Here is a 27,828-nt window from a genome sequence, read left to right as displayed (position 1 = left end):
CTAAAGTGATCTGCTTTGATCAAAGGATAGTAAATTGGCAATTAAAACAACTTTATTACTTTCATCTTTCTTGATCCCAGTCGGCCCAAGAGTATGATATTTAAAAGTTTTGAATATAAATAATTTATCGTGACTTATCTGGATATGTAGCAAAATAAAACGGCGTAAATGCTTAAATGACCTCAAAATATTTCGTGAGTTGTAGGTATAGTTACTTAACGGTGTTAATTATTTTCCTTCCATATACTGTTTCATATTTCAAGATGTTTATTCATATAGAATAACGTATCTCAAATTGACAGGCTTATGTAAATTTCACGAAAAAATAATCGATGAAAGGTGGTTTTTCAAGTAAAAACGTAAATGTCAAAAACTGTGTAACTTTCATATAATATTAACGTACGTGTAACAAATTCCATGTTCGGAAGATATTTAAATGGCCAAATTCTCGAAACTGCCGAAATTATTTTTAAAATAGCATTATCTTTAAGTTTACGTTCTTTAAATTGATTAATGCAATGGGGAATTTTATTTAATGCCGTTTTTTGGACATACGCCAACACAGTTTTGCAATGTTTGTCATGGAAAAATTCCAAAAATAAAATAATAACAAAATATGAAGATAAATTCACACTAAACATGACTGAATTAGCTGAAACCGAGGATTTCAAAATTAATTGAAAAAGATTTACCATTATACATCTTATGTGACGTACCACGCGAATATGAGGACTTTCAATCCGAGGACCTATGTAAGTCCCACTGAAATGTTGCCCGTGCGTCCTCTGATACTAGACACAGACGCACTCTGTCCACTCGCGCCCGCGCGCTACGAAGTCCGTTAACGCACTTACAAGAGTCCAACCATCAACTGAAACTAAAATAACTCAAGCTAAAATAAAGCTATAATAAAAGGTAACCTTTCTACGAGAATAAACATAAAAAGATTTATCTATATAAATATACACTAAAATACACTTCACATGTTTTACACCCGGTCGAATGTTCTCAGTGTTTCTGGAAAGTCATTGCCAACTTAAGATTAATATCACCTAAATGTATGGCTTGCCATATAAGTATATTCCTGGAAAGAAGTATAAATTAAGGCTCTGATTGGCCCACAACAGCCAATGAGATGAGGCGCTACAGTAAGCAAAATCAGTAGAGCCCTTCTCTGACTGACACTAGAGCCTCTCGTGACTGATTACATGAAGAAGACCACTGTAAACCATAACACCTCCCCTCCCCATTCTCGGTTGATTCTCTGCCCTGAAGATGCCTGCTGCAATGCCGACCGAAACGCCAGTACATACCATCACTGCGATGCGGCTCAGCTAAGAAAACCAACATAGTGTTATCAAAGTAAACGGCACGATTTCCTATAGCTGCTATTTGCTCTCTCATATACAATTAACGGTACACTGTTTACTCTAACACTTTCGTAGCAAGCATAAGCAGTTTGATTACCTGAAAAGTTTGATTTGTTCGTATTTATATTTCTTCACAGCGTTTTTTTTTTCTGTAGTTATGTTTATCTGGGTAGTGTTATATTGTCCATACGTTTATCTGGATAGTTTTCTATTGTTCAGAGTATTTTCTGGATAATCATATATGCATACTCATTCGACATTTTATATTCATTTTCTCAGTTTTCTCCAGGGATTTATTTGCTTCTAATTTATTTTTATTATGATGCATAGTCTACCTAATCCCTAGATACCCTACCTTAAAGAGTTATGTTTATCTGGGTAGTGTTCTATTGTTCATACGTTTATCTGGGTAGTGTTCTATTGTTAATACGTTTATCTGGGTAGATTTCTATTGTTCAGAGTATTTTCTGGATAATCATATATGCATACTCATTCGACATTTTATATTCATTTTCTCAGTTTTCTCCAGGGATTTATTAGGTTCTAATTAATTTTTATTATGATGCATAGTCTACCTATTCCCTAGATACCCTACCTTAAACAGTCGCAACTATATTTATGAGAATGTCATCATGCGTTGTCAAAAGTGTATTTATTGTACTAAAGCTTACAAATAAACTGCAGACTAAATCCTTTTTTTCCTGCTAAAGATTTTCTTGTGCTGAAAGTTATTTACTCATTAATTAAATACGCAAACTACCTCCTGCAAGTAAACTAACCGCAGTGCCACGTGAAACTCAGACTGGGCGCACACAGAATCAGACGCGACGCGACGCGACACCACGCGATGCCTAGCGACAGCGCCACACCGTAATTTGTTTACGTTATTTCTTCCCACATTCTAGAAAAAAAGAATGTTGTCGTATTACAAATTTAAAGATGGATTACATAAAATAGGTATTTCCTTTACTAAACAACTTATCAAACTGCATTTAGCTCCATGAGGAAAACAAGTATAGGTTACATGTGATATTACACAAATCAAAGTAACAATGAAAACAGTCGTTAACTACTCAGTTATACACTCACACTAAAGCATGCCTTTCTTATCTCTTTTTTTCAATACTTGAGCATGCGCAGGAACACTGCAGTCATCAAGACAGTCTGCTTGTGACGAAGCTGGAGCAGTCATTCGATGTTGTCGCTTCATGTCTGATCGCCAGAGTTTTGTGGCGTAGTGCCGCGTCTGTTCCTGTGTGCATTTCTTTGATATAAATGCACGGCAGTCAACTACTATCGGGCAAAATGTCGTGTCGTGTCGTGTCGTGTCGTGTCGTGTCGTGTCGTGTCGTGTCGTGTCGTGACGTGACGTGCTCCATTCTGTGTTTGCCCGGCCTAACAATATCGAGCAACGCGAGGCGGAAGAAGCCTCGCAAGTGTTTACCCTTCACTCGGTAATGAGGGTCCAACTCTAACCGTCACGTCACACAACTGCCCATACGTCACAAACATGGGGAAACAGAGGTGTTTTATTCGAAATTATTGAAACGAAATCACTTTTACGACAGCGACAGTTTCGTGGGTCAAAAATTTAATGGCCTGTTGTTTGCCCAAAAGAACCGTTGAAACAAATAATTAAGTACGCAGGATGATGCCACTTCGGACGTAAAATGTCCATCGTCTGTCGAGCACGAAGAACTGTCCGTGAATAGTATGCTTGAAATCAAATATTACTGCGCAAAATAAAAATTTTGATTCAAAATTTCAACAAAAAGAGCAGTATATAAAATAAACGCATGTGTCATTTGCACTTGGCATGCGTTATTTTGGTCTCAAGTACAAAAAAAAGTAGTATGCATTCTAACAACTCCGTTAGGGAATTTGGCCATGTTCTATGGCAAGACTCCTTACGGATGAGATAGTGCAGAATCCTCTAGCTGTAAAGGGAAACAATTAAGAGCCGAAATCATGTTGAAACCTGGGATTCCAGCCCGGAACTCAAGGATGAACACAGGGATTAAAAGTCGCAAGTCCGAAGTAACCGAAGTAAAAGGTTCTTATTTTTTTTTCAGAGGGGTAGGTTAGGTTATCTTAAATGAAACGAAACGTTGGTTAGCTCTATGACCGTAAAATGTAGAAATCTTTGCGGTCATTAAATATGGTGTTTTTTTTTCCCCTCACAAGCAAATGGCAAACTTCTGAGAGCGTCGGAATTGTTCGGGTGTGTGTGGCTCTCATCCCTGTGAACTGAAGGCTTCCCAGGTCCTCGCAGGAGACTATGTACCTATGCCATTGCGCCATCTGGTCGGGTGCTTACATCTCACGAATTCGACGGTTCTGCAGGGACATCATAACAGTGGGGCTATTGTACCCCGCACTGATAAGCGTTAAGGGGAGGAGGGAGGGATTGTGGGAGATCTGTGGCGGGAACTACATTTCACCGCTGCACACTTTTGCCTTCAAGAACATCGGATAGCCAACTTCAGCAGTGTTTTTTTTTTTTTTCCCCTACGAAATATAGTGAAAAGCAGAAATTATGCATGTCCATAAAAAAAATGTTTTAAATCAATCTTCCGCATGGAAGTGTTAGATCACCAACGACCGAGCAGTTGGGAAGTGGGATACGCCGCCAAGGCAGAGCACAGCTGAGACGCCGGGCTCACCGGGCTGGAGACAGTCTTGCAGGTGGAGAACTGGCGCACCACCTCGAACTTGTCCGCCTCCTGCGCCTGCTCCACCTCGCCGTCGCCGGACGCCATGTCGCGGCAGCAGTAGAAGCGGCTGCGCCCCACGACGCCGTCTCCGCCGATCAGCTCCCCGCCGCAGCACTCCCCCAGCCACACCATGGCCTCCGCCGCTGCTGCCGCCTGCCGGCCGCTGCGCCAACAACCCCGGCACTGCCAACCCTCCCGCGCGCCGCGCACCGATCCACAGTTGGCAACACGAACAGTGGCGTAGCCAGGATTTGTTTATGGGGGGTATTAAGAAGCATGCCCCCCCCCCCCCGTATTAAAGCGAGGGGTCCGGGGGTTCTCTCCCGGGAAAAATTAGGATTTTAAGGTGTAAAATAGTGCTATTTTAGCAGTTTTCGGTTCTTAAATTTAAATATTGTAATGGTAAAATTTTTATTAATTTTAATATGAAATTTGTTTGAGTGATGAATAAGAAATTAAGAAATTAATTAAAGATTTGGTGCTGTGGGGGGGGGGGTTGAACCCCTAAACCACCCCGCACCCCCCCCCCCCCCCCTGGTTTCGCCCCTGAACACGAGTACACAGCACGAGTCGGAATTCCACCAACAAACTTCATCATGGCATACACACGACTTATGCTCCCAAGGCTGGTATAAGTCTTTCAAGTTTGAACTGAACAATGTTTTTATTGTAAATCGTATTACAGATGGAACACTGGGCGTCTGCATTACGTTTAACTGAATGAAGTTGTACCACCACAGCAAATTTTGTTGCTGTAGTAAAATTATTCCTTTCAAGTAATTAGAGGTTGTGACTGTCACAACAATGTGAAAATTTAAGTTGTTTCTCCCAATTACTTCAATGAATTAATTTTACGTCAGCTCCATATTCAAAGACGTAGACCAGCCCTGGGAAGCACTTTAGACCATAAGTCGTACATACGTTCACAACTTATTTTGTCTTGATAAACCTGTTGGTCGAATTCAGACTCAGCCTATAGACTCGTCTACAACAGTCCGAACCTCATTCATATTTATGTGAATGACGTCAGAGTATTGCACTGAAAATTTCCCTGCCTACAATTTGCGACGTCCGAATTTAATCATTTCTAAAGTAGTCATCAAACCGCAATAAAATATACAGCGCCCAAAATAGGTGTTTTTCGATTGATTTTACTGTTTTCGTGCATTGTAAATGAATACACAGCTGAGTTTGGAAACTTCAATTAAATTGTGAAAATTGCGAGAGTTCAAAAATATTAAATTATTCTATAAGGCAAAAATCAATTATTGTGTACGGCCTTCTGGTTTTTCGCGATAATTATTCTGTTTCTCAGAAGTCAAAGACACGCACGATGATTTGTTTGAAAGCACTTTTTTTTTTTTTAAACGGGAACTGGTAGTCGCAAATATCTTCTTCTCCTATTCTGCCAAAGGACACAGATAGGGACAAAAATGTTCAAGCTGACCAAAGTATTCAGACCAGGGAGTTTCGGTCCACTGTCAACGCCACCCAGGAAGTCAGAGGGTCACGTAGCCCAATCAGAGATCGGTGTCCGTCGGACACATTGTGGAATGTTGCTGTTGTAGACGGGCCTTATCTCTAGCAAATGCAATGGTCGTCTACACAGAATACTTGGCAGGACATTTCTGGAGGCCCATATCGCTTTTGCGTTAAGCATTTGGACGGGTTTATAACATACGCAAAAAAGGATTCCTTCCCATTACAGCTCGACATGCCTCATATACAGGAGCGACAATATATTTGATGCTGGGTTGCACAATGTTTTTGTAAGCAAGTCTTACATAAAAAATTTACGTGAGTGTTTAATGCATTTAATAATATTTAGAAGTGTATTTATAACGTATTTGAACGAAATACAAATAATTGATTTAAGAACAAAATAAAAAAAATTATTAAAAATCTAAAAGTGGGTTTTTTCAAACAAAATCATTACTTAAATTTCTATGAGTAACGTTGGAGTTCTATGAGTCTACTAGATATTCCCTGAGATTTAGAGTGGCAATCAATTTTCTTTTAAATTTAAATTGTAAAAATGTACTCTAAAAGTAATGATATAATGGTTAGACTGGAACCCCTCCTTTGCAACATTCTGGGCGGTCCTGAGTAGAGGGTGTCTGCTCGCAGCTCGGCCGCCACGAACGACGCAGCTGCGCTCAAGCCGCTACGAGGACATGCAGGAGAGATAGCCGCCAAAACGTTTGGATCACTCGGCAAACTTAATATTCGACTTAGGGCCACGCGGAATGCTTTTAAGAATATAAAGAAAGTACGAAACGTGTAATTTAAGTATGTACAGAGTTGAAATAAAAAAAATAGATATTTATTAATTTTATTTTTTACACTATCTAATGCCTGGATGCGTTGCAATGCTTAATTTTTTTTGTAATTTTTTTGAAGTAGGTACACATATACCAAGTATCAATCTCTCTTAATTCTCTACCTCTATATCTATGTATATTTTTATATCTACATATACATCTATCTCTCCTATATAAACATATCTATATATCTGCATCTCTATGTATCACTCTATAGCAATGAAAATATTAAAAATCTATGTTTTCACCTATCTATATTTTATTTATCTTTTTACCAATCACATGTGACATAGGTACATAATAAAACGCGCACCAACTGTGTCAAAATTTCAAAGCAATCTAAGAACTTTCGGTGATTTAAGATTTTGAACGAACGAACATTTACATTTTTATTTCCATAGATGAAAGCATGTACCTTAATGTATTTTTTCTACATAATTCCAATCAATATTAGGCACTTATCCTATCGTACAACCAGCTTTTAGATCCCTAGAAGTCTGCCACCTGATTTTACAACCAACGTAGCACGGCCGTAATCTACGAAATCGTAAAACGCCTGTTCTCTTTGACTTTTTCATCAACTTTCTGTACCAAATCTTCCGTAAAGGCAGAAAGTCGCCCTTAGTTCCTCATCATGAATATACGGGCTGCCATCTTTAAAAGATCTAACCCATTTTCTTACCATTCCATCGGTCATTATATTTTCTCCACACACTTGACTTATCTGACAATTGATTTCAGCCGCTTTCACGCATTTAGCACTACAGAATACGAAATCACTACGCGTATTTCACAGTCGGATGGATTTTCAATAGACGGAGGCATTTCAAATATTCTCAAACAAGGTCGAATGTTTCCGTAATGGCGTCTGTGACTTGCCAATATATGTAGGTACACAGCCTGCATGCGCGGAATTACGACCGCAGCGCTGGAGCGGCCGAATTTCAAAACGGTACTTACTTTAAAATACACCTCGTAATATCGTACTCCCTCCTAACTATCTGCTGGTAAAGGGCCTTATTGGACAACATTATTAGACATGGCATAAAATATTGTGTAGGCATCGTGCCCATTAGGCTCGCGTGTTCTATTATAACATCCAATCCCAGCATGATGCGAATTTATGAGCAACAAATCAGATTCGGAACCGTACGACGTGAAACACGTTCTGACGTTACTATTGCTACGGCAGCTGCAGCCATTCTTGAAAACTATCATTCCCAAGTATTGAACATTTTTTGAAAATAATTTCGGCAATCGCTACCAATTTCAAACAAACTTTATATAGGCATGTTATCTGTATTCATTAACGGAATGAATGTAATTATAGAATAAAAACTAGAAATGACTTATCTCTCGAGCCTCGAAAACCAGTTATATTACACCAGCGGATTCCTGGGGAGTTGACGCAGCAGTAAAGAAACCGGTTACAAATACCCGGTCAGATATGGCGACTTCTTGTTACCACAGTTCTCCGGAATAAAAGTGGTTATTTACAACTGGGTCGTTACCGTCCTAGTGGCTGGTGAATTCAACGCATGGTTGTTCCAAATTATGTGCTGTGCGATGGTGGTTCTCGGCAGGAATGACTGGATATTCAACTGCAACAGTTCTGCAGCACCAAATGAACAATCAAGTTGTTTAAAATATTGAACAATGCCACGAAAAAAAAACTTATTTATTAACCAGCAAGCTGTCCATTACCCTCAAGCCACAGTACTGTATGTGATACTCTGACGCATCTAGCATCAATATGATGTACAGGGTTCACCTGAATATACACTTCAACACTATGGGTATATAAACTTAATCCCTGTTATGTAGCATGCCTTATTGGCATAATAATCAACAATGGAGGTGAGAAGTAAGGGAGTTATGTGTACAATCTTCGCCATGTTAATACTTAAGTCAAAATGAGATCGACCTCTCGCCCCCTTTTCCTAGCAGCATAGCAAAACAACTTTTGGTTACAATGAAGTTTAACGCTAATTTCTTGCAGACGAGGTGGTATTATGTTTATTTAGCAATATTCACTTCATGATGGCATCCTTACGATTGTTCATAAGAGTTATTTTCAGGCTATTAAATAAATAAATAGTATACTAGCTAATTCGCGGCATACGTTGTAATGCCTCAATCAATTTATTGTAATTTGTTTGAAGTAGGTACACATATACAAAGAATCTCAATCTCGCACTAATTCTCTATCTCTATGTAAATATCTCTCGATATATCTATGTATTATCTATCACTATATCTATATATAGTAGGTAGGTTTGGTAAGTCCTGTGGCAGGGGCTGGGAAGCCAGGGAGCCACTGCGGTCATCTTGGATTACGTCATTTCCGGCGGCCATCTTGGATTTGTGTAATTATTTAGCTATAAATTCGGGCAAATTCCAAAAAAACACAAAAAAAAATTACAATCAATTTACAAATTGGTTTAATCGGTTCCTGCCCTTGGTTCGATAGTTTATCGAAGCAATAATGTTTAATTTTATGTTAAAAATAATAATTTCAATAAATCATGTTCAAAATCCTAAAAGAGACTTAAAATACTCTACTACCAGCCTTCTGTAAGCTATTATGACCGCTATCTTGGAAATTGGTATTTGTTGACCCATTATTTTGGAAAAAATTCTAATATTCATCGAAAAAATCACTCATTAACTGATTGAATCGATGGATGGGAAATGCACAAAATGATGTAATTTTATTTAAAATACCACAAAAGTGACAGGTTCGAAAAATAAAACACCGCAATTTCTTTAACAAACAAATTTTATTACATAAATTCTACACTACTACAAGTACAAAAAACACAGACAAATTACTAAAGTCTGAGATAATCTAATCAAATTCTGTTCAAGATTTATTTCCACACTTAATTTTGTGTCGTTCAAGACACTATATAGCTGTTAGTCCCGATTTTCGAGGTTGATTAGCAAAATACTTAAAGCACATCTTGCACACATAAATCTTACGTTTATGTTTTACAACCTGAAGTCTCACAAGACGGGATAAGTTTTTGATGTAGCAGTAGTGTACAGCATTGCTTTCATTTGTCAGAAGCAACAAATCGAAATGATCTTTTCTTTCTTGTTTAGTCACCCAAATCGGACACATATTATCTTCATTTAGCACATAAACATTAACTGAAACTTCAGGGTTATTTATCTAAAATATTTTTATCTGATTTAATGGTCGCGCATAGTACAGACTATCAAAGTTGTACTTATTCTCCAAAGCATAATACCTCTTATCAACACGGTTTTGATGACTTCCCTCGACAAATCTTGCAAAAATACTCCATTTAAAACAAAACTGATCCTTCAAGTTTAGGCAATTGACTACTGCCCTTTTGTTGACTATTGTCACAGGTAAAGCAATAAATGATGATGTATCATGGTATGGAAGCATACTAGCACTTGTTTCTTTTCCTATGCACATAATCTTGTGGCTGTCTAGACTGTTACAATGCGAAAAAACCTTTTCGCATTTGTCGCACTTATATGTCTTCCGAGAGATTGTCAGACACCTACTGCAGGTTATAAGATGTATTTTCAAGTTATCATGTCGTACAAATTGTTTATTGCACTTGTTACATTGAAACTCTGTTCTTTTCAGTAAATTATTTTGACACCTGCTCTTTTCATGTCTGCGCGCACTTGAAGTGGTCGTAAATGATGCACCACAGTATTTACACTGACACGATGAACGTTCCTCATTCGTTGAAGTAGTCTACTCAATGTTGCTGGAGGAACTTCAGCTGATGATGGAACATCACATATCGTTGTCTCCTCTGCAGCCGGCATCGGGATCTCCCGACTCCATCAACGTTGTTGCCATTGAGCTCTCCGCTGTCGCTGTCATCGTATTTGTCGACGTTGGTGCCACCAGGGTACACAATGTTGATGGTAGATCATTCATCCAGGTCGACATTGGAGTAAATAAACTCGCGAAACTGAAGAGAGCTGGTCCGTACTGCACCGCGGCCAGAGGTGGGCTGAGGGTCCAGTCGTCAGAACCATGCTTACATAGCCGCGGTTTACTGGTATACTAAATGAGTCAAAATATTGACTATTTAAAATTAACTTTTTATTAGGTAACTTAAAATTATAGAAATAAATAGAAATAATTGGCGAAAACTCGTGCAGCATGTTGCTTAGTCTTCCGTTGAGATACGTTCCACTTGCCAAATTACAGTTTATTCTTATGACATTCACAGGCAAAATGTTTACTGAATGCGTAGATTCGTACGTTATTCCTGTACCATACACATTTGGTTCGAATCCGAGCATCGTACCTATGGTTCCTGGTTTCGTAAAGTCAACATTTTCACTGCATGTTAGAATGCTTTTTGAGTGTTTGGATTTCCACACAGTTGAAAGTCTACATCATGTGGTAAAATTTCTCTGGTGTAATTTGCGATGTCGTCAATTTCGTAAGAGGTAACAGGTAACTGTATTTCATGAGCGGTCCCATCATTTTTTAGGAAGCATATCTTGCAATTTTATTCGTCGATATTCGGTATGGCATTATACGTTTGAAAATATATGAGTCCGATACACAACTCACCGTCTAAATCCAGGGGCGGAAATGAACCGCCCGCAGCTCTGAAGCGTGACCTGTCAAGGTAAGTGTTATCGAAATGACTAATAAATTTTAATATCTGTACAGTTATTTTATAGGTAAGAAAAAAAAATTTTGTTAGCAAAATATTTTTTGTTGTTAAAAAGCGAAGGCAAAAGTGCCCGCATTTTGTTTGATTAAGTGACTGTTCGGTTTCGTAATTGTAGAACCAGTGTGGTGGTCCTTCCCAGGTACTACCTAAGTTCTGGCGGAGGTCTTAAATTACCAAAGCTATCGTAGTACTCGGTAATTTTTCCGGACTTTATGTACGCCACCCAGTGCGTGCCATGACCTGACAATACATATAAATTAATTATGGCGCACTCGCGATTTTCTCTCCTAGTCCCGCATTCGATGATTTACTTATATCATCGGCTTCCTGTGCCAATATCTCGTCGGCCCGGAGCCTGGATTCCAGATCCTTGCTGAGTTAATAGGCAATATCGTGCTGATTGCACTTTTTGTCGAGAGATTTAATGCCCAAGTCACCACGAGCTAAACTTTTCGCTAGTTTAGTGCCGGGGCCGCAGAACCTGTAGCCGGGAATGTGTAGTTCGAAAGGTAGATTGTTTATCAGCAAGTTTACGAGTCCTGCACCGATGTGTTTTTGTCCTTACCTCTTCGAGTCATTACGCACAACTGACCAGAAATTATAAATGTGTTTGATTTTATACAATTTCGTCAGTACAATGCAAGTCGTCAAGCAAGAAGCGTGTTTGCCCCTGCGCATAACACGAGACGACGAAGCCTGTGCGCGCGAATCGCGTCATGGCTTACTGTTGCCTTCTACCGTACGATGCATAATGGCAGGTCCGTCCAACTGTAGCAAAACGTGAGTTCTACTGAGTTTACTAGAGGAACTAAATGGTCTTAGGTTCGAAAATGTGTACCTTGATTCCAAATCGTTGCTACAGCCAAATTACCAGCGCCTGGCAACGATTCTACGATCGGTGGATGGTCTGGAGTACTTTTCGTTTAATGAAAATGCGGATGTGGTTCCTCCTGGCGAAGCAAGAGACAATTCGGTGTTTATTTTCGACGATGTCGTGTGCGAGAAACAAGGCATAATACAAGAGTACTTTTCAATGGGTAGGCACGCCAAAGTGGACGGTATTTACCTATGTCAGACGTACAGTCGTATTCAAGCATCTGGTACGTGACAAAGCGAACGTCATAGTACTTTTTCGCACGCTTTTTACGTCACGCTTATGACGACCACGTAAACACCGACATGACATTCCAGGAATTCAAAGAAAAAAAAAGAAAAAAACAAGCACGGATTCCTAGTTATAGTCAAGGACTGGCCTGTATATAAGGGCAGGTACAGACAAGGTTTCGATCAGTTTATCATCAAACATGAGTCATAGAATTTCGAAATTCGGCCGTGGCAGTCGAGACTTACGTACAGCTCTCAAGTCTCACGACGACGATATCCGCACATACATTTCACTACTGGCTCAAAAAGTAGAAAGTGTGAAAAACGAATTGCTAGAGTACCTGCTAGCCATCGACCAGCGCGTGGAAGCCTCGGATTCTCGAATTCGCTACATTACCGAAGTATCGAATGCACAAAGACGTGACGATTTGAGGACTTCCCAAAGTAGTCTGAATGCATCACTAACTCACTTGTCAACAAATTCAGATTTAGCCAAACATAAGAAAGAAGTTTCTGCGAACGAATAAAAAAAGTATAAAAGGAGATCTTGCAATATGTCTTCAGCCAGTACAATGTCGGACTTGGCCAGTGACCTTCATCGTGATATACAGACTGTCCGTGAAAAATATCTACTGGCTAAAAGAACCAGACTTGCACGTGAGATGGAAAATGAAGAAATATTTAAGCCAATCACTAGTCGTCTCGACGAACTTAAAAATAAGGAAGAACCAACCATCACTGTGAAGGCAGAAGTTGAAGATGAAATGTTAACTGTAAAGAAGAGAAAGTATGAACCAGATCGAGAATAAGAGGACTTAACGAGTACTGAGTCCATGTACAAGAAAAAAATACCGAAAAAGAGACACCAAGTTAATGCAATGGTCCAACCATACCTGATCTCGTTTACGAGTCGGAATAATGACAATACCTATGGAGTGTACAGAAAACATAATAAGTGGTTCCTCGGTGCTAAAGAAATGGACTTTCTACCAGGAAATATTGTGCGCGTAGAAGAGTTCAAAACGCGCGGGACTACGGGTCTGTACGAATTGCTATTTCGCAGGGAGCCTAAAGGATATTCTCACAAAGACTTACAAGAGTACAAAAAACTGCTAGAGCTAACCAATGCTTATTTTTGCAATAACGATCCAGATAGTGGCGTATATAAAGACGAAGATCATGAAAAAATTGACATTCTCGCTAATCTCTTCAGTGAACTAACAATACATGGCGAAGGTTTGAAAAAGCGATTAAGTGGACAAAACTTTGACTATGTGTATTGGGACGGCCCCAATGAATTAGTTGATTGCCTTAGACTTCTACACGCTTCGCTTGGTGCAGGAAACTATTCGCACATAAACGAAATAGTCTCCATACTCGAAGAACTGAGGAAAGCCAGCTACGTACAATGAGTAGAACCGGAATCGCTCACAAACTTCATGCTCCTGCTAGACGAAAATACCTTCGTCGCAAAATCATAGTTCATGGAATTGATGATTTATTCCAGGCGGACTTTGTTGAGATGATACCATAATCCCGATTGAATAAAGGTTTCAAGTACATGTTGACAGTAATCGATGTTTATAGCAAGTTCGCTTAGGCTAGACCTGTACAATCAAAGACTGCAACTGAAGTAGCCAAGGCCATGGACAATATTTTGTGTGATGGACGTGTACCGTCGCACCTGCAAACGGATCTCGGGAAAGAATTCTACAATGCAACCTTCAAGGCATTGATGGAGAAGTATGACATCAAACACTGCTCTACATTTAGTAATGTCAAAGCCTCAGTTGTCGAAATTTTAACAGAACTTTGCATTCCAAGATGTGGCGACGGTTCATGGTTAATGAAAATTACAAGTGGCTTGTCATCTTGCCGAAACTAATAGGTGAGTATAATTCTACAGTGCATTCTACTACGAAAATGAAGCCAAAGGACCTAACGAACAATCGTCTGCTCGAACACAAAGAAGAACAATCCACAAGCTACCGTCGGTGACATTGTGCGAATCTCCAAGCAAAAAGGCATATTCGAGAAAGGTTTCACTGTGAACTGGAGTCCTGAACTTTTCCGTGTGACAAGTTCGTGAATCGGAGCCTAGGACCTACTACCTCAAAGATTTGGACCACAAACCTATCGTGGCGGCTTCTATGCCGAAGAGATTCAGCCTACGTTGTATCCCGATATGTACTTGGTGGAGAAAATTATGAAACATAGAAATGGACGATCCTACATCAAGTGGTGGGGTTTTCCACCTCGCTTTAATTCGTGGGTAGCAGATGCAGAAATCGAGAATTGCTCAAGACTTTAGTAATTTGCCTGTGTTTTTTGTACTTGTAGTAGTGTAGAATATTTATGTAGTAAAATTTATGTTTGTTAAAGAACTTGCGGTGTTTTATTACTCGAACCTGTCACGTTTGTGGTATTTTAAATTAAATTACTTCAATTTGTGCATTGCCCAACCATCGATTCAATCAGTTAATTAATGAGTGATTTTTTCGATGAATATTAGTATTTTCCAAAAAATGGGTCAACAAATACAAATTTCCAAGATGGCGGTCATAACAGCTTACTGAAGGCTGGTAGTAGAGGATTTTAAGTCTCTTTTAGGATTTTGAACATGATTAATTGAAATTGTTAGTTTTTACATAAAATTAAACATTATTGCATCGATAAAGTATGGAACCAAAGACAGAAACCGATAAAATCAATTTGTAAATTGATTGTATTTTTTTTTTAATTTTTCCCGAATTTATAGCTAAATAATTTTACAAATCCAAAATGGCAGCCGGATGTGACGCAATCCATGATGGCCGCCGGAAATGACGTAATCCAAGACGACCGCAGTGGCTCCCCAACCCCCAGCCCCCAGCCCCTGCCACAGGACCTACCAAACCTACCTACTGCATATGTACATCTCTATATATCGATATCTCTCCATATCTCTCGATATCTATCACTAACTCTAGCTACATATATTTCCCACTATATATCTCCCTCAATACCTCTCTCCTCTGTATACATATATATACATAATATATACATATAATAACTATAGCAATGAAAATATTCAAATTCTACATTTTACCTATCTATATTTTTATTTATCTTTTTACCTATCACACGTGGGACATGGGTATATAAAAACATGCGCGTATTCGAATGCAAAGTTGTGTCAAAATATCAAAGTAATCTTTCGGAGATTAAAGATTTTGAACGAACGTTTACATCTTTGCTTTATAAATCTACGATTGTTTTTACTATCCAATTGCTAACCAGAAGACTTCAACTCACGAATAGACTCCCATTCCTTAGACCACATGTACTCAACTACCACTGTTCTAAAACCTAGTCCATGATAAAGACGACCACAGCAGTTCGTCCTACAGATATAGGTAAGCTGCTCTGCACAACCATGTCGTGCATTCTCTGGGATGGCCATTGGCACGATGGCGATTGACCTAATGGAGTTACTGCGCAATACCACAGATCACAGCACATCCAGAGCTACAGGCAACGCCCGCATGCAAGAATGGCATGGTGAGCACCGCGCACACATATCCGCCGCGACATTTGCTGACGCTCTTGAGTTGGGTGCAGCGGCCAGTATCCGCTGGACGACATCCCGAGAGACGACCAGGAACACACACAGCAGATCTCACATGGCACAAAAATTTACATGAAGGGTAAATCTGTAGGATTAGCATGAGGAGCACAGCATCTGCACTGTGTGTTTCTGAAGCTTTCTTAAAGTGCGCGATGCAATTCTCACAAGAATACACTCAGTAAATTTATAAAAATCGAACATCCAAACAAATGATGGATAAGAAATCACCGCAAACTATCGTCAGCCACACCACACTACATATTTACGTTGAATGTTACTATATTATCAGAAATGTTGGTCGGCCCAGACGTTCATGTTGTGAACTTTCTATAATAAAGTGGCGTCTTCGGTGTTTCGAGTAACTGTTGTACTTCTGCTTACATACTACGGTACAGATCACCCTCGTGAAAAACTACAAAGGTATGTCGGGGTGCGTGTTGCTTTATTTAATTGAATAAGTACGCATTCCGCGTAAACGGCTTATCAAATATATTTTATATCAGGACGAAATATTTTAGATGGACTAATTTTTAACAGTTTTAACTAAAAAGCTATTAAAACTATGCTAAAAAATTATTTTCGCAATAATGATAAACTTTCTCCCCCCCCCCGGCCCAATTTGATTCATGAAGGGGGTGAAATTTTCAACCCTGTAAATACAGGTGTAAGAACCCAGTTTGAAGGAGGGGGGGAAACTTGGATTTAATGCTTAATTTCAAGTAGGATACAACACCATAAAACGTGTTCAAAAATGTAATTTTTAAGGGTGCAACTGCCTAATGATGGAACAGCGCGCTGGCCGCGCTCTGAGGAAGAACCTCAACACGGGTAACGGTCTTCACTTCCCCTCATCCTACCAGCACATGGTCTCTCCATTATCAGGCAGTTTTTTTGTAAATCACATCCCAGTCCCGCGAAGTCAGGGATGCCTCTGTCTTTCTGGAGGGTTCTGCAGATCCTGAGAGCACTGTCGGGTAAACTGGCGTAACTAGGACGCCATTCTCCTCGCAGCTTTAAATGTGAAAGTCAGGGAGTCTTGATGGTGCAACATCTCCGAGGGCTACGAAACATAAGGCGCCCCCCGCCTGCGGTGTGACAAGAAGCTGGTGGCGACACCGGCGAATCCTCGGAGCGATGCAAGAGTGAAGTTAAGAGAGTTAGTGGCCCGTTGGCGAGCGATAGCGGGCACGAGAGTTGAGCTTCGTGTGCGAAGATCGGAGTATCGAGGACGCGGCAGACGAGTGAGTAGTGCGAAGGAGTGAGTTGGGACCGAAGTTAGTGGTAAGAGACTAATTATAAAGAGAGCCACTGCTGATCCGAGCTCCAGTGAGTATATAAAAGACTTGAGAGAGTGATTCATTTCTGTACAATAATTTAAATTGCTGTAATCTAAGGAAAAGCTGTAATGGTAGTTAATAAATAAAACTGGGATGTCATTTCAATCCTGGGATGTCATTTCAAACCTGTTTTCACACTCGTAAAAATGTGCTTCTTTCATTAATTCATTAATTCATGCATGCATGCATGTTGAGTAGACGAGATTGACTCCGTTGCCACCTTTCCACCGCAGCGCTCCTCTCGATAATATCTCTGGCGAACACGGTTGCAACCACGGTGTCTTTCCAATCTCACGGGCTTCGGCGGCAACTGAGAGCAAAGAGGTAACTGCTCGCTACGGTCTGACGTCATCCCGCCAGAAAAAAAAATCGCTGCCGTACCTGGGCAACGCAACGTCTCTAATCAAAAACGAGCAAAAGTAAATACCGCTTTGTAATCACGTTGATTTGTACATCACTCGGCAGAAAAAACTGCTACATTGATGAATGGGTTTTCCAGTAACGCAACGCTGTGCTCATAACTGTCCCGCCTGTAACACCCGCGGTGAATTGCTAATAAAGCCAACATTGTGCACAGAGCAGAAAAGAACATATTTCTCTATAGCATAATGTTTATAGCAGGCTTGTCTGTAGATAATTTTTTCTCAATATTCAAATGTTTAAAGCTTATGAACGTAGAAATCAAACAACTTAATAAGTTTCAATGCTTCATCAATTGAAAAAATAAATCTATGTTTCAATTAAATATATGACGATCACGTGTTAATTGACTGCTCACTTGAGATGCGAGTTAACTGTACCGCCCTTAGTTCGGTACTTCCACTTGTAGAGGATTTCTTATGGTCAAGGATCCTCTACATAAACTGTGGACCCGATGGTAGAAGCATACCAAACTCGAGTGTTTGAAAATTTTAGCCTATCGCGAGATGAAAATGTGAATTTTTCCAGTATCTAATAACCGACAGCCTACACAAATCTGATTCCAGGGAGATTGTGTCTCTGACAGGAGTGGTACCCGATTGTCTAAAACTTGCTAGGGTTTTGCAACTATAAAATAAGGTAACCCAGAAAATGCATAAAACTATAGGCCAGTAAGTACATTACCTATAATGGCAAAAATATTTGAAGGGGCCATATATAAGATACATTTCATTCTTCACTCAAATCAATACACTAAGCGTTAAGCAATATAGTTAAAAAAAACCATCAGTAGCTATTAATGACTTAATGAGTTCTATTCTAAATTCATTGGACTTATTAGGAATTTTTTTGTGATTTATCCAAAGCTTTCGATTATGTCAATCAAGCAATTATCTTAGATGAACTATATCACTAAGGTATACGGTGCACAGCATATGACTTAATGCAGTCCTATCTTAAGGAAAGGAAACAGAGGGTATTAACTAATACTGGATAAGAAATACTCAAGACGTGTCAATTGTCAGAATGGAAGTAACGGAGTAGCAATTTAGAACCATATAAAGGAATAAACATTTCAAATTGACGAAGGTAAGCTTAGTCTGTTCAAAGATGACATCAGTTATTATAAATGGGAAAACTACAGAATCCATTCAGGAGAAAACTAATGGAGCCAATGCGCAGATGAAAAACTGGATGACATAACTTGCATTGAACTCATCAAAAACTATTATTAAGTTTATAAACAGAAATAATGTGAATAAGGATGAATTTAACATAGAGATGAATGTAAATGCTATTTCACAGGTTTGTTCCGTAAAATTCTTAGGGATCTTTATTGATCAGCAATTACAATTTACATAATATATAAATTTTATATCTTGTAGAATTAGCTTATTTAAAACTTATTAAGACCATACATCATGTATACTTTCACTCAATCATGACATATACCTAATACTGAAATCTGGGGAAAGACTAAAAAAACTATTATAAAAAATACCTAAAAGCAATTTGCACAGCTAACAAGAGTAAAAATTAAGCACTTGCAGACAAAATTAAAAAAAAAAAAAAGGAATACTCATTTTTACAAATGATCAACAAAACAATATTTTTCTTCAGACATCAAAACAAATTCAAAAGTAGCAACGTTGTCCATGATTATAATACTCGAGGCTGTAATAAACTGAGACCTACAAAACAAATCACCACTCAAATTGAAATAGAGCTCCAGCATAGCGACAGAATACTTGTTAATACTTTTCCATATGAAACAATAAAAATTTTACAACACAGACACGAATAAAAGCTACTTATTATTAAAAATATACTTATACCTCATCAATTATACAATTTAAAAGAGTTTATGGAATATACTGCAGAAGGGGGATCTCGATATTTAAGTTGGTTAAGTACGTATTGGTACATGGTGACGGTGGGATAAGATTTGAGGTTTCCTTCCTATAGTTACGCTGTGTGCTGAGGCGACAGAAATATCCCAAGTCCTGATCTGTTTACAAAGTATGTAATTACATAGTAATTATATCAAACTCGTTTTAATCCATACTTCATATATTTTGTAAGAGTTAAACACTAACATTTATAACAGATGTGTGTCTACAAATATATATGTGTATATATATATATTATTTCGTTTAAGTGTATATTTCAGTGTATCATTGCCACACTTTTGATTGTAGTAGGTTTTGGATATGTAAATTGTAATTATTACAATGATTCACGTGCAAATTACGTGGTCCATGGTCATACCAAAGGTGCAACGGAATGTATGAATAAATACTCAAACAAATATTATTAATTTTAAAATGTTCGCATTACTAACTGCGCAATGACCACTCTCTAGTAGTTTCCACATCTGAACCAAGAACAAAAATGCAACATGGCGGGTGAAGCAGAGCGCTAAAACTAAACTCGCGGAGCAGAGTCAATCATTTTTTTATTTTTCCTCCTAACGAAACTAAAACCAAGTGTATTTGCAGGAGGGGTCCCGGTTAGGGAGGGAACTAGGTGCGTCTCAGGCCAAAGCCTATACGCCTAGTCATACTGGGATTAGCCATGCAAGGACGGGTCGCACGCATCGTGTGCTTTGTTCTGGGATTGGCCAGCTATGACAGTAATTGCAGTAAAATTTTGTTTGGATTCTTACCCGGGCATTTATGCTGTGTGTTGACCCAGTACCTCCAATAGCTAAAAGTTATTTATAAACCGTTCCCTAAATAGCTTTCCAATATTAAAACGCACAATATAACAGAATAAAGTCAAATTATTGAATATTCGAGTTATTATATTGTTTAAAAAAATATATGCTTGAATGAAACAGTAAAATTTAAAAATAAAATGGGCAAATTTCCCTAATAAATACTCTATTTTCTCGAAAAACGTCTTTCATATATGCAAAAATAACTACAGCCATGTGTTGTAGAAAGTTACAATACCTTTCTAGTAGCATTACAAACTATATCTTGACAACTGGATTCCAAAGGAAATCAAGATCACAGGCTTTCGCGGCCATTGAAGTAGCTTGACTTCTGGGTTGTAGCCACGTCCAAGGCAAATATATCACCGACGTTTCGGTCGACGTTGTAATCACCATCATCAGGGTAGAGTTACCTAATACAAGTTCTCCTGCCTTTTAATAGGCAACTCTACCCTGATGAATGCAACGTCGGTGAAATATTCGCCTTGGACGCGGCTACAGCCCAGGAGTCAAGCAACTTCCAAAGGAATCTTTTGTAAAAATGCAGAGATTTGTTTTCTGCGCAGCACCCCCGACGTGTGACCGATACCTCGAAGAGCCGTGGAGGAACTGCCCATCCACTTTATTGCCGGTCGTCTGGGCATGGAGAGCAGGAGTTAACATAGACACGCGTGTGGGCACGTCGTGGTGGATAGCCCAATCACTGCCGACGGAAGAGTGGTGGGACCTTACCAGCAGCTACCTTTCAGAGCCAAATGAGTGTGGAGAATTTAGGTTAATCTGCCTCGAAGGGAGGCGGCTTGGAGACAGCTAACTCAAAAATTCTTGCACAATTATTTAACAAGTGTTTGGGAAGTAAAGTCCCATAACTGTTCTTCCAAATTATTAGTTTCTTCTCTCTAACTTAAAACAGTAATTCAGTATGTCCATAAAAGAATGTCCCAGTTTCAATGAAGATTTAATTTTGACTATTTACAACAACTCAAAGTTCGAATTGAAGGTCAACTAACCTAGTTTTTTTCTTATAAATGTTCAATATGCACCTTTAGTTATACGACACACCAAGTCCCAAAGGAAACAATCGCACGGCTTTATGTCAGGTGAACGTGGATGCCAGCGAAAAAGAGCTCTGTCGTCTCGACCATTACGACCAATCGGTCAGAGACTTATACGTTCAACCACTCTCTTACAACGATATTCCAATGGGGAGGGGCACTCCATCCTGTTGACAAATAAAGTTGACAGGTTCACCCTTTACTAATTTGGGAAAGAGCCATTATTTCGTGCTGAAAGCGAGAAAACAGCAAATCAGTATTCGCGCGTGCGCTTATCTGAAACCGTTTGAGTTATTCTTTAACTGTGGCCTTGACCAACACACTACAACGCTTACAGCTGATAGTATTACATTTTATAACTGGGACATTCTCTTATTGACATACTGAATATTGATGTTGTAGAGAGTTCCCGGATATGGAGGAGCTTAGGTGCGTCTCAGGCCTAAGCCTACACTAATGGTTACCTTTTTCTTGGAAATTTCAAGTGGTGAATGATCATGCCATTCGATAATATTTGAGGGTAAAAATATTAAATTGGGATGTTTTCGGTAGTTTCTATATTTAACAGCCCAAGCTCTGCACATTAATTTGCAATCAACTAGGTGGGTATTAGTAACCGAGGGTTATTCATTTTTTTAAAGTTTTTTAACTAATTAATATTTTACATCACTGCCAGAATGCTAACACGATATTGGCTTCGCACTCAATTTTTTCGATCCCCTATATTATCAGAACACAACTTGCTTTTTTTTTTCCTTTCCATCGCAGCACACCCTAAAGAAACTTTTAAGCTACTGCACCATATATAATGGCAAAATACTTACGATGAAAATGCAGTACGGTAATCTTATGTAACACTTTAAATACTGCGTGCTTTTGTTTCACTTAAAAATTCTCGTGAAAACATACTTTTAATAATTTTTCTCCATTTAAATACAAGAAAATTAAAAACGAAGTAAAATAAAGTTGTATAGATGCTTTAGGCACCCTTAAATTTATTTATATTTCATTTAGACACGTTAAATGATATTACATTTTTTTTTAGATTCCGTGTTTTATTTTAGTGCTCTACAGTTTGCCAAGAAGGCAGCCAACGTAACAGTTATTACTCTAATGTGAATGTAGTGTGCAATGGTTTCGTTATCCTACCATGAAACCAGTTTTTACAACATTTATTGAAAATCCAATTTATCTGTCAAGATAAACGAGAGTTCGTTATGTTAAGACGCTCGCTTCCAGTCCTCCCAGCTACGTCACATGCTTGTTGTCAATGAATACGTAGTATGCTAGTACACTCGTACAAAGACCTACCTCGTATTTGGGATATTTTAGTTTTTTTTACCAATAACGGGTAATATATATTCCCGGTTATTCTATAGTTTCAGCTTCTAAACTATTAAATTAACTTCTACATATAAATTACTAATAAATATATTTTCTAATAGCTATATGTTGAGCATGGTAAAGGAAGTAATATTAAATAATATATTTTTTTAAATTATAATGTTAAGGAATTCAACAGAACCCAACGTAAGGAACTAAAAACTAATTACCAAGATACATACCTGGTACTTGAAATTTTGTAGTTTCGTAATACTTAATATGCAATAAACTTTTTCAATGAGCTATTTTAACTATATACTGAATATTAGTTAATGGGAACGAAGAAAAGAACTTTTCAGACAGTAAAATATTACCTTTATTTATTTTACACTGCGTAATTTTTTTACGTAAGCACGTTCTGCTTAAGTTGGGAACAAAAAACACCAAACGTAAACAGTGCTAACATTTTGTAAAAAAAAAAAAAAGGGGGGGTACATTTATGGGCTTATTGCAGTAATGTTATTACGCACAATGCCAACTAAATGTTACTAGGCAGAATGGAATAAAGAGATTGCTAGTATGGATTAAATCTTAAATAGGGTATGACATATCAAATATTATTAAACAAGATTTACAAAACAGTATATTCAATACGCTGCCTCAAAGCAATTGTCTAACAACTATTCAAACAAATTATTTAAATAAACATTAGTTATGCGCATATTAAATGACTAACGTCATTTACAATTATTTACGTGAAAATGTAAACATTAAAGGATGGTAAATTGCATGGAGTGGTAGTATGTATCCATCTATTTTTAACCTCAAGCTATGATACCGAAACTACAAGCCAGTGCACAGTATGTTCATAAAAAAATGTTCCAGTTATACATTTAACAGTATCAACTGTAAGCGTTAAAGTGTGTTGGTTCAAGGTCACACAGAGTAACAAACAATTTTAGATAAAAGTATGCGCAAGTACTGCTTTGTTGTTTTCTCGATTGCAGCGTCACCTACGCAAAATGGCGACTCCTGAGCCTAAAGCGTTTTTTATGTTCTGTAATTTGCTAGTGAATCTGTAATTTCAGTTCAACGTGCGTTTCGTTTTAAAGTTTGTGTTCCCCCATGTGGCAAAACCATCCGCCGATGGTAGAAGCAATTTGAAACTACCGGTGTGTGTATGTAAAGGAAAATGCAAGAGACGACAAAAAGTGACTGTACAGAATGTTGACCGTGTCAGGGCAGATCCGTCTACGTTCCGCCGCTGCCAGAGTTGAGACACAGAATTGAAGAGGCTATTGCTTCCGATACTCCGGACTTGTTAACCAAGGTGTGAGAAGAATGGCCTTTAGGTTGGACGTGTGCCGTACAACTAACGGTGCACATATTTTACATTTGTAAGAAAAAAAAAGTTAGTTTACCTTGAATTTGATGTTATGATTTGTTGTAAGTAGTCCAAAATAAAACTGTTATAATATACAATTGAAACTAGTATATTCCTTTATGGACAACCTGTACTTCAGACACCCCTCGCTCAGTGCAGCCCCTGGTAGCAGCACCGCGCGAGCCAGCCAGGCCGCGGCCCGACAGTGGGACGTGCCAACGCGCGACAGGAAGAGAAAGTGACAACAGTATGTAGACTGGGGAAGCGTACTTTCCACTGAGCCCCGATCAATCCCCAACACGCTTCGAGGTCGCCGCCCTTTGTGATGCAACTTCACGGTAGGAATAAAAAATAATAATAATGTGTATTGTTGGAGTCTACGCGCGAAATACGTGAAACTTCTTTCTTATTAGGGATAGAAATATAAATTATTTATATTTTAAACTACACTTTTCACATAAAAATTAATTTACTTTTAAAGTTAATGGCACAAATCATAAACTCTTTTCCACACGAATAAATAAAATGTAGATACTTAAAATAAAAGAAATGAGGTAGCGTCAACTGTTAGTCGTTACGAAAACTGAGGACTTAAACACAAGCAGCGTTACGAGAATTACACAGCATTACTACTGAGTCATTTCTACCTTTCCCTTGCCCCGCCTACCCTTCCGGCCGTTACAACTAGCACAGGGCATGGTACGCTACTTACCTATTTTCCTCCACTTGCAGTCATCCACTTAGACCGCTAGTGCATGCGTGGGAGTGGTGTCGCCGCTAACGTACTCTCCTCCTCTACCGGTTCCCCCACCTAACTATTCCCCTCGTGCAATCGGAATTTTCGTAAAGCTCGGAAATTTTAGCCTTCTCAGCAAAGAAGTTTCACTTATAAAAAAAACAATTTTAAAAGAATTCATAAATAAATATTTTTTAATGTCGCTGACCTTAACTAGCATTTCATTCTAGTTAGGATAACCTAGACGTGAGAGAAAACCTACATTCCTGGAAACCAAATACCAAACACGTTTTTTAGAGAGTACTTAAATGTTTTTACTTAATATTTATCTGAATGACCTAACCCAAGCTAGCTTTATCAACAGGAAAAAAAAACAGTTCCTTAAAAATATGTGCGTGTACTCGTGTACCAGCGTTAGAAATTATATTTATTTGGCATGATTCAATAGTTAAAATAGAATGAGATAGTGCAGTGTTCCTCACATTTAAGAGAAACATCTAGGTGTTAACTATTATCGACGCCATGGTTGTTCTAACACAATTTTTTCGACTAATAAATCATAGGTAGCCTAAACCTGAATAAAACCAAATTGCAGAAACTTTGTTCGTTTGTTTTAGCACTAAAAGAAAAGTAATGGTTGAAGATAAAATTACGTGGAACGATGTGAAGGCTATCTTAAGTTTCTACTCAACTTGAAACGCGCACGTGCATTGTACTTGCATCCTGTAAAAAATTTCCATTGTACGGTGCGCGCCCATTTCGTCGCAATTAACGCGCCTAAAGTAGTATAAACTTCAAAATCGGAAGACGCGCGAAAGCAGGTTATTCGGGTGATTGACTCGGGGTCTGTGAACTGTGTGTGTGCCATGTCGGCTGTGCGGGTGGATACCGTGCCTTGAGCTACTTCCTGGACTGGAGGCCTCCCGCCGCTGCCTGGTTCCGAAATATTATGCCCGGTACACATCGAATGAAGCACAACACGACACGACACGACACGACACAACGCGACATTTTGTCTGATAGTTGACTGCCGTGCATTTATATTAAAGAAATGCACACAGGAAGAGACGCGGCACGACGCCACAAAACCGTCGCGATCAGACACGAGGCGACAACATCGAATAACTGCTCAAACTTTAATTCGAAAAATATATTCCCTAGTAAAGCATTTTAACGGATTTTTTTTTTCTAATTTTGGTGCTTGATACAGATCGATGAGTATGTTTAGTACAGGAAAAAAGTATTTCTTTATAATCCATATTTCATTTAAAGAACGTGGGAGGAAATAAATGTAACGGAAATACGGTGTATAGATGCCGTGTCGTGCCGTGTCGAGTGGAGTTTTTTTTTTCTTTGTATGCCCAGTCTTTCACTTATAATAAATTTTAGGCCACTGTCAGGCTGCGCTGTTGAACCGCAAAAGTTACCAGTTTCTAATCTATGCTTTCTTCCACATAAATTATTTACATGTTCAAATTTGATAAATTTCTTCAGTGAATTTTTGAGAGACCCGAATTGTGCACTCTTAAGTAAAGCGGTCGAGAGAATGTTCAGCCACAAAAATATGCGGAAGTTTTAGCCGCAGTGACAGAAACGCACAATAAAACACCAGCCGAACGACGTGTATTCCGTGAGAATGCTGTATCAGTTCAGATTACGGTTCAAAGTAACTGGTTGCAAAATCCTTCCATCGTGATTCATGGAGAAATTTGTCAATAGAAAGGACGCCTGTTCTAAATTATAAGTCACTCTAGTTAGCAACTGATAAGCAAAACAAACCATTGCTGCATAAAGTCGAAGTTTGCTTAATAGGAACTTTCTAGGAAGAATTGAAGTCCCGAAATGAAGTGTTGTTAAAGATTTTAGCAATAAAACAGCGAGAAATTTGCGTTAAACTTCATTATAACCAATATTTTTCCACCCAATCGGTAAAACGGAGAGGGAGCGTTTTCATTAACTTCATAGATCCATATTGTAATTGGCGCTGTACTGTAAAAAAAAAAATGAAACGAGGGAGTGAATATTTTATTTGACAATTTTCTTTGACGTTTATAACAGATTCCTGCAGTATTAGGATTTTTTTTTAATGCTGATCATTCAAAAATTCAGATTTCGCTCTATGTATTCAGCTAAACTTTTTGATTTAATAACGTTTCGTTTACGGGCAACAAGGACATATCGAAGGTAAATTATTTGCAAACTTCAGCCTGTCTCTCGTCTCCTCGGTAATGACACCACATGGTGTGTATAGTTCAACCACAAAAAAATTATAATCTTTTTATGCTAAAAAATATATTTATAGAAATATTCGAAGATACACATGATAAAAAAGAAAACTGTAAAGCTTAAACTATAAAATCTTAACTCGGATTTCACGTTGGTACATAGTTTCATCTTGCAAGTCAAATATTTCTGGTCAAGAGAACTATCTAATCGAGTCCAGATGTGTAGTGGCGACTCGTGTGACAAGGTTAAAAATGTGCCACCTTATATTTACTAAATAATCCCCATGAAGTTGCCATAAATTATTGGAAGTCAAAATAAGAACGTGCCCCAACCACCACTTCCTGTATCTGGATATTCAAACAATGCTTTTATGAAGTTTAACGCTTATTCTTTGCAGATGTGCTGTGTTAGTTCCACAATACCCACTGCATGGTGGCATTGTGCTTCTTCCTAGCGAGTTCCTGTTAGGCTTCTAGCCTATCAGCGTTTACAATTGCTAATTAGTTGACTTCCAACTTCAGAACAGACACCCACTCCGTAGACTATAACTAGGTTCACAATTTAAAAAATAAGCGAGTGCACAGCAGGCATTGCACTAAACTGTGTACATTACATGCGCAAAATCGGTTTACAATTAAATTCTTACGAATAATTACTTCCATCTGTTATGTTCGTAAATAAATGTTAACCATCTTGTAAAATTTCCATGTCAGCTGTACAGTAACTTATGAAAAATTTTCCAATGCGTAAATTAATTTCAGTCACGCAAAACATTTTTTTGCTTCGCCACAATTTTTTTTCCTGTTACCTTATCGCTAGTTACGTTTTGCATA

At 38.5% G+C, this 27,828-nt stretch overlaps 1 protein-coding gene across 1 annotated transcript in view; it reads right to left on the bottom strand.

The window, feature by feature from the left end:
- The window catches only part of LOC134530924 (galectin-4-like), a 114,561-nt gene that overhangs the window by 46,674 nt on the left and 40,059 nt on the right, over positions 1-27,828 (bottom strand). The window contains exon 2 of the mRNA XM_063366238.1: positions 4,034-4,247. Within this exon, the coding sequence (XP_063222308.1) occupies positions 4,034-4,216 (183 nt within the window). The 5' untranslated portion in view covers positions 4,217-4,247. The remainder of the gene's footprint in view (positions 1-4,033; positions 4,248-27,828) is intronic.

Source organism: Bacillus rossius, chromosome 3, assembly GCF_032445375.1.
Source record: "Bacillus rossius redtenbacheri isolate Brsri chromosome 3, Brsri_v3, whole genome shotgun sequence".
Taxonomy (NCBI): domain Eukaryota; kingdom Metazoa; phylum Arthropoda; class Insecta; order Phasmatodea; family Bacillidae; genus Bacillus; species Bacillus rossius.
This window is presented reverse-complemented; position numbering and strand designations above follow the sequence as displayed.